Below are 9,022 nucleotides of genomic sequence, written 5' to 3' on the forward strand. Positions count from 1 at the left end.
GTTAACGAAAATTGCAAAAGTTTTTACCTTGAGCATGCTCGGGCTTAACGGCCAGGTGGTTAATAAAATTCATAGCTGGTATCTTTCTATTGGTGATGTTATTATTTTCCTCTCTATTTAAAGCAGAATAAAACATTGCAAGTTGCTCTATAATCAGAAATACAAGTGTTCGTGAACTCATAAAATTCTGTGGGGTATCTGGAATAATGGCTGCATACACAACTCACCAGTGAGTGTTTCTTCCTGGAAGACAGCTCAAGAGTTGTGTCATAAAGACTCTCCACAAAGTTTCTGAGACAAGGGACGTTAACTTCATTTTTCACAGCCTGCAAATAAATGAATAGATTGCTGAGGTTCAGCAGGCCTTATCCCAATACGTAACTTAACAAGTCATTTAAACGTGACTTACAGCAGCTACAGGTACAAGGATTTCCACAAACAGGCCGGCCAAAGCATGCTTGATATCTTTGTCTTTTACTTCTAGGAAATAATGTGCACATTCCTAAAAGAGACATAAAACATGGTCATGAATAATAAGGACATAAAATTAGGTGAATGCAGCCAACACACATGCTTAACACACTGAAAGCTTTTCACAGTATAATTGAAAAGGTATAAATGTTAGTATTTGGCTTGTTAAAATAAAATTAAATAATAATAAAAGAGAATAATACAGGCTGCCAATGCTTTTGAGAATCCTAGTTTCCTGGCAGCCAAGTTTATGATTTGGCCTAATGCTGTCTTGGTTACTAATCTGGAATAGGTATAGCAATAGGGAATTTTGACTCTTTTCCCACACTCTTATATATCTTTTTGTTCCTGATCTTTAAAGAGTGCTGAAGTCAGATACAGCCAGACATTTTCAAAAAAAGACAAGTAACAACAGCTCCTGCAATTCTCTTATATCAAAATCAAGTATAAGATATGTTTTCCATGTAGCTGTGGCATAACTATTATGTACATTAACCTACTCAATTTGTGACTCATTTCCTTTATCCACTTTCCTTCATATGGCTCAGTCCAAGTTTTAAATCAAACAAAGCAAGTCTTAAAGTTGATGGTAAACCAGCCTTCCTTAGTTCCTTTCCTCATCAAAATGCTAATGACTGTGATTGTGACAGCAACACTATGTCTGTGCAACAAAGTTTGTTCATGACAGATGTGAGGGGGTCGGAAGGATGTACAGGGTGCTGTACATAATGCCCCGAAAACAGAAAGCATTAAAACACCCAGGTGAAGGGTGTGGAAGTCAGGCACAGTTCTGATATGGGGGAAAGGACTATAATGAACATTCCAGCCAGGAAATGAAACTGTCTTTTTCTGATGCTGCAGCTTCCAATGCACACTGTGTAAAGCTATGCACGGTAAAATCAGAATACAGAGGCCTGTAGGACTGTACAAGACTTAGGTTACAAGTGAAACTCAGCTATGAAGCAAGCAGGTACTGCAGTCCACTGTTTTTAAGGGGACCCCATAGAGTTCTGGAAATTCTCTGTCATGTTTCCCTGTAAAGTGAATTCAATAAAAGCGTGCAAATAACCTGCACTCCAGCAAAAAGAATCCGCAAGTAACCTAACTGGCGCCGACATCCTTGCCTGGTCCTTTTCCAGGCTTGGTATCTTTGGCCATCTTGACTTGGCGGGTGGGATAATACAACTCCCACAGATGCTAGGAATGCACACTAAGTTGTGTTTTTTTTTTTGTTTTTTTTTAGCATACTTCTATAACATTTTCTAATTAAAAAGCCACATTTAATAAGATATTACAAATGGGTACTGAACTGTGCTGCTTTGCAATTGAAATTTAGCAAAGTACAGATATATTTAAAAAAAAAAGGTCATACAAAGCAACTATAGTATTTTAGAAACCCAAACCATAAATAAAAAACATATGATATCATATGTCATACTATTTAGGGCTTTAATGCAATTTGGCAAATATCCATGATGTCAATAAGCATACAATACCCAATCATAGATTTCAGAAGCTTAGTGCAGGTATATTAAGGAAAGATCATTGGTCTGCTTGGGTTACAGGTACCATTACCCTTTGCATAATGTTATTAAATAAAGCCCTTATTGGGGTAATCAGATTCCTAAGCCTGAGTTACAAATGCTCAGCAAAATATGTATTTCATGTTCTATCATGTATGAAAAGATCCTGCATAAATCCAATCTATACCATGAAAAATAAGGATTCAGTGTCACCCCCTATACTCTGTCACAGCCGATAAGAAAACATACCTGCATAAACTGGAGGGAGGCTTCAAAGTCCTCCACAGGATACATCTTAATGCGGAAGAATTTCATTCCCATTATAAGACTGATGATGCTTTGAACCACATACGGGTTCTGCTCTTTGTGTCTCAGCTCTTTTAACTCAGCCATAAATTTCTTCTTCACGGAAGGAAACCTGACAAATAAGAGATGACAGCAAATAAATGATATGAAATGACTTCCATTCCAGAAGTGAACATTTCTTTTTAAAGCTCACTCAAGTGATTTACTGGTGGTAACCAAACAGCATGAAACCCTGCCAGCCAAGGCAACAGCTCTACTAGATAAATAAAGGCTGTGCTCCAAACACCTTCTTAATATGAATTCAAGTGACTTTCTTTTAACCTTATCATTAAGCCACCATATAATGATATAAACTCCAAGTCATGGGATTTCTAATAGCCCTATCTGCATTGGATAGAAACCTCAAACTGAATGTTTGAGGGCCTTCCAAAGATTTTCCTCCGAATTACCCACGTAAAACTCTACTACAGAAGAATGACCTATTAGGCTGCCAATAAAAGGATACAAAATACAGGAAGCCTTTGTCACAGCTATGCACAAGCCTTTTAATATTGATCTTCTGCACCAGTTGTGCCGTCGGGTTCATTGTGACCATAAAGTGGGCCTAATGTTGCCTACATAAACTTGGGTCACTGAGCGAATGCATGCAGCTTTTGCAAGCAACAAACATAATTGGTTTCAGCAAATTTGAAAGCAGAAATACTATCGAAATTCTGAATTTAAGAGACTGAAAAATACATAAATCACCAAATGTCTGGCATGTCTGGGAAACTTGCCAGTCAACACCTAGTAACTAAATCACAGCGTTCTAACATTTCTTGTAACCAGCTAACATGTTTTTTTTTTTTTTTTTGCTCAAGAAACATTTTCTCATTCTCTTGTAAAACATTTCCATCCCACAAACACATGGCTTCACATCTTGGAATCTCACTGTACAATCTCTGTGCAATGCCCTTTAGATTGTTCTTTGTGTAATGTGAGAGCAGACCTTGTGCTACATAGTTTATGGTATATGATCAATGAGATGACACTTTAAATGACATTGCAGTTATCATAGGGGGGTTACCGCTCAATTTAACATTTCAACAAGGTACAAACATACAGAGACACCATATTTCTTTATTTAATCTTTCCAGTGTTTATTTCCATTGCCCTCTGTACATATTCTCTCAGATATTTAGATAGTGACCTATCCAGACAAGTATGTGAATCCCTTCTGTGAAGCCACTACTGTAGAATGTGATCTTAGGGCAGCAGATCTGCTTTATGCAGACCACATGTGTGAATCTTACATTGGTGATGCACATTAAATGGAAACCCAGAATAACAAATATTCGGAGATTTAAAAAAACAAACTTGAAAAAGACTGATAAGAATTTGAATAAACATGGCTAGACAAAGGCTGGGTACACACATGCAATATTTGTCGTTGGAAAGGATCTTTCATGATCCTTTCCAACGGCAAAAGACTGCACCATGCATGAACAAGCAGGGGAGGAGGAGAACGATGGAGCAGAACCCTGCTGCACTCACTCCCCATCACTTTTATTTACAATTGATCGTCAGAACGATGCACAACGAGCGATGTACACACTCCACATTCTAATCCGACATCAGCCCTGAGGTGATTATCTAACGAGAATCATCTGACATGTGTACGTAGACTTACTGTGGGCTGGGATAATTTTCACATTTTATATGTTTTTTCTGCAGTCCTTTTCAAAACTAAAACTGGAATATAAGTGTAAGATTACTGACAATCTAATATACTTTCATGCAGTGCTTGAGGGCTTTTGGTAACGTATGGGAAGCCTGGTTGTACAAAATTTACACTTTGGTAGGCTAACAGTCCTTAAACATGTATTTTAACGATATGTTTAGATGTTTGCCTGAAACTCCTTCTAAAAGAAAATCTCTATTGTTGCACTTTGGAAACACACTTTGATTCTGTGGAAGCTAAATCCCTTTCTCTGTATGACACCTAAAGAAATTAAATACAAGTATAGAAATATATACTGTTTTGGTACAGGACCCCCACCAAATACTTGTTACCAATGTTGGCAATGCAGTTGCCCAGATGGTACACCATTTTTTGGCAATTCGAAGCAAATTACAACTAGCTAAAAGATCTTGTAATAAGTGTTTTAAAATCCAGTTAACCTAGGACCAATTACACTTTCTGTTGGGTCTCCCACTGTCAAATACCTCTTTCACTGGTAAGAAACCAATCTCTCAAATCCTAATAGTTGCTGAAAGGTACATTTCATTACAGTGGAGTTAGGTACATAATTCAGTGCAAAATGCCTTCTTGGTTGTACACTGGAGAGAAACGGAAGACTTAACCTATAGGATTGATAATACAATCCACAGGTTTGCCCACATTTTGTCTAAGCAGGATGTTTTCACCTTAAACCCTTCTACATAGAAGCCCCTTGATACTCATGCTTATACGTTGCTTATACCTATTCAAATCCTGATGCTCTAATATGCAGAAAGCAGAAGACCAGACAACGTTTACAAACTTTGTTTTTAATAAAAAAAAACCTCTAATAGTTCTTTGTTTATTACACTTATTTGTATGTTGCAATAATTATCTTAGAAACGAACGACTAACGACCGATCGTCCCATAATTAACAAAAAAAAGTGCACAATGACTGACCAACAATGCCGGCGAACAAGGATTGTTTCTGGAAACGAACGACCGTTCCGGCGGATCTGATTGAGCAACAATCAATTGTGTGTACGGTCGTTCAGTGATCGTGGATGTTTCTGCAGCACACTTTCTCCTTTACATGCCACTTCCTGTATCGTTCAAACGATTGTATCTAGCGTGTGTACACTATTGGTGGATTATATTTGAACGATCATATTGTTACATGTACAGAATTGTGCACAATACGATTGTTCAAAATAATAGTGTATATTCGTTCGTCGTTATTTTCTAACAATAAACATTGCAAGTGTGTACCTAGCTTTAATTGTGTGTTGAATCTGACATTTAATAAGGGGCTAATTGATAATATCCTATTCCTTAATGATCAAAGAAGCTACCAATAACGTATTCTAATGCAGGAGCTATTGCTTGTATGTATACTGATAATTTAATTTTGTTCAGATTTAATTTAGTGCTATTTAAAAATTAAAACAATGCTTTGAACAGTATTGTTTTCAATACTTTTTCTTCCAAACTTGAACAGCATTATTTTCTTGTCTTGAAGATGGACATTTGCATGCCATTAGTATTTGCATAGTACTTACAAAGATAATATTTGTATAGTACTTACATAGATTAATATTTGCATAGTACTTACTTTGACTGTGCTAATACTCCTATGACTTCTGCATACAGATCAGCCACTATATGCATGTTACCAGTGTTTGGACCTAGATAACTAGAGAAAAGAGAATAATAAAAAAATGACCATCACAATAGCATCCCAAAGAAAATATTTTATTTGCTTATTCTAAATTGTATTACCCTTCTTTGTATTTAAAGTGCTTAAAAGCCAATGTAATTACATCATGAACCAAGCTGTCAATTACTGGATGTAACGGAATCTGGAAATACAAAAATAAATTAGCATTAACAATATGACAAACTAAAACAGGCATTTAAAATCTACAAATCAAACATTATTACTCACTATATATTAATTGTACTGATTCATTTTCCCAAATCCTTCTCCTATATAGAATACGTTTTTCCACTTTTTTTTGCACTTTGCACCCTGCACCAGATGAGTAGGGGTGGTTCATCTGGCCTCACCTGAAAGTTAGGTGTGGGGAGAGTGCATGGCCCTTAGGTCTGCACTCTCCCTAACCTTGGGTCTCGCTTCGGCAGAGACCATTTGCTCAAAGATGCCGAGAGGGCTTGGCTCCGGTAAGCCCTCAAAGAATGGAGGTGCCCTGCCTAGGCTACGGCTCAGGTAGGGTATGCTCAGTTTTGGGAAGCTTGTCCCCTGTCAGGAGCCTTGCACCCTTTTCTTTCATTACATGTACTCTTCCTCTTGAAGCCAAACCTATGATATGCAACAGGGCAAAGATGCAGAATTAATGACAATATGTGGGAGTCAAAACAAACCACTCGGCATCCGCTAATATCATATAGCTAAATTAATATTAAAGGGCATCTGCTGGCCACTTAATGTATACAATGTCACTTAATTCAATATTCTGTGCATTATCCGCTTCCTGAAACTATAGGAAGAAATTCTGCTGAGTAACTTAATGAAAACTATGAACATGTAGTCAGTGGCAGTGTCATCTTACCTGTTTTAAAACTTCAATAAGAACTAATGAAAAAATAAAATCGATTGCCAGATCCCTCCTTTCCATCAAGTAATCTTTTTGCTGTTCGTCACTATATGGAGAAAAAGCAAATAAAATCTGTAAATTAATTTCAAAAGATTAAGGGAATAAATAATCCTTTATTAAAACAACTGCAGGAACAGAAGAAATCAAACTGCACCAATAACATCAATCAATCAACATTTTAGTAATGGGAAAGAAAGTCCTTTGCATCAATTATATTTATGTGTTGGTTGAGAGATAAAATTCTTTTCAATGTGATTATACTTTCTACGTACAACATACAACTGTAAATGAGCAATGGGCATGAACAATCAGATTCCCCTTCTCAGCCATCTATAACATATCTACTTCATCTCAAAACCACACCATGGCTCTGTAATACATACATATTCACTTGTTGTGACAATAGCCCAGGGATGGGCAAACTTTTTCACATAGGGGCCACAATCTGTTCTAAAATTTGGCAGAAGGGCCAGGCCGATGGGAGAGTCCTGGATTTGAACAAGATTTGTGCAAAAATCATACTAAGAACACATAAAATCACTCTAATACATATCACTACAACAGCATTTTGTTTTAGGCTAACACAAAAAAATAAAATACAGGGCAGCTTGAAAAATAACTGTTATCTTTTAAGTCTTTATGCACAGCACAGGTTTCAATTCTTAGAGAAAACCTATTATTCTCAGTACTATCGGATTTCCAAAAAGGTTGAAGGCAGGTCGGACATATCTAACTTAGTTGGATTTGTAGTTGAGTGGTTCATAGCAATTAAGCACCATGTTTAGAATAATAGACCTGCATGGAAAGAATACAGAGCTATCAACTCACAATGGTTTATTGGCTTTGTGCTCCTATCAAATGATCATGACTGCAGCCATTCTCCTAAAAAGTGCAGTAAAAGCTCCTGAGCAATTTTCCTACACAGGTCCATGAAAAACGTACTTTTCTGTAAGTCGCAGCACCTCTATCTCCTGCTCTCAGGTGTCACGTCATAATAACATAACCCCGCCGACTCAGATCTGCGATTAGAGAGTGGGCAGGTTATGCCCAGAGACACAACCCCGCTCACTTCCCTGAGCCTGGGATTTGTATAGGGGACATGGTCCCCGGCTCTGACCTGTTCACCCCCCCCCACCAGCAGACCGCTGAGAGAGTTCAACGGGCTGGATTTAAAAGCCTAATGGGTCGTATATGGCCCGCGGGCTGTAGTTTGTCCATGCCTGCAATAGCCAGTCTGGCATGCTTCAAATGTAATCACTTGTTGAAATGGCGAGGATTGTTTTTTGCCCAATATATTAAATTAAATGGTATTGTAAAATGTCAATGCAGAAGAAGTCAGCAAAATGTGATTTAATGCCTAAATAGGTATGTCATAAATGATTATGAAGGTGATATATGATAAAATGACTTAGCAAAGGTTGAGCGCAATAAAAACTGCATATCAAGTCAGAAGATCCATAGTCAAGCTCTGTTTGCATATTACTTCAGCTGCTTAAATTTCAGAATATACAGATCATATAGATATGTGCTTATTAAGGACGCAATCTCTTCTCTGCAATCTGCAAGACTACATGCTGCCTTACCAATGGTATACACATTTAATGTTTTATAATAAATATGCAACAATAATGGTTGCTGGTAGAAATGGGAAAAGCCACACAAAAAGACTTTGTCAAGTACATTTGCCTTAAGAAAACACTGCTCCATTAAAGAATGTTTACCCCAGTGATGCGATAGTTCTTCATGCTGAGAACTACCCTACGCACGTTCCAGGTGTCCAGTTAATGCATCTCTCTACAGAGGCAGCTTAACATATCTTACCCTACTTGGCCACTGAAGACCAGAACATGAGACAGTCTTGGCAAATGCACAACTCACTTCTTTCACAGGATGATAAACGAATACAAGGAATTCCACTCAGGAGAATTAGAACACTTGTGTTAAAACTGGAAAACCCTTGTCATGCCAGTAAACAAAAAAGAACAATTCCAGCTGTATATATATTAAGGGAGGTCTTCTCTGGAAGCTGTAGGTACTACACTTTACATGGACAAAATTATAACTGCCCTGTGTACAACCGTGCTAAAAAAAAAAAAAAAAATTTGAACTAAACGCCATCATACTTCCTTTTAAAGTAGCTATTGTTCTAACTTCCTTGTCCCTCATGGCAAAGTCCCCTTCTTGCCCTCTCTAATATTTTAGGATGCTCCTAAAGTTACTATTCTATTGCCCAACCTAACTGCTGCAATGATTGAAGGAGCCAGAAATATCACATAGGAGTAACATCCAATACTAGAAATCCAAGGATCAAATCTCATACCAGAGTTAGGCTGCCCATGGAAAGGGGCATTATGATACTTGAATCACACCGATTTATTTCAAAACATATGGAAAGTCAATCTAAAAT

The 9,022-nt window shown here is 37.4% G+C and overlaps 1 protein-coding gene across 8 annotated transcripts in view; it reads right to left on the reverse strand.

The window, feature by feature from the left end:
- FRY (FRY microtubule binding protein) overlaps positions 1–9,022 on the reverse strand; it is a 209,062-nt gene that overhangs the window by 88,417 nt on the left and 111,623 nt on the right. For all 8 annotated transcript variants that reach the window (XM_072404363.1, XM_072404338.1, XM_072404345.1 and 5 more), the window contains exons 5-10: positions 6,571–6,661; positions 5,780–5,859; positions 5,613–5,693; positions 2,244–2,412; positions 410–502; positions 228–326 (exon numbers count right to left, since the gene is read on the reverse strand). In XM_072404363.1, coding sequence (XP_072260464.1) covers positions 228–326; positions 410–502; positions 2,244–2,412; positions 5,613–5,693; positions 5,780–5,859; positions 6,571–6,661 — 613 coding nt within the window. The remainder of the gene's footprint in view (positions 1–227; positions 327–409; positions 503–2,243; positions 2,413–5,612; positions 5,694–5,779; positions 5,860–6,570; positions 6,662–9,022) is intronic.

This window comes from Pyxicephalus adspersus, chromosome 1, assembly GCF_032062135.1.
Source record: "Pyxicephalus adspersus chromosome 1, UCB_Pads_2.0, whole genome shotgun sequence".
Lineage (NCBI taxonomy): Eukaryota > Metazoa > Chordata > Amphibia > Anura > Pyxicephalidae > Pyxicephalus > Pyxicephalus adspersus.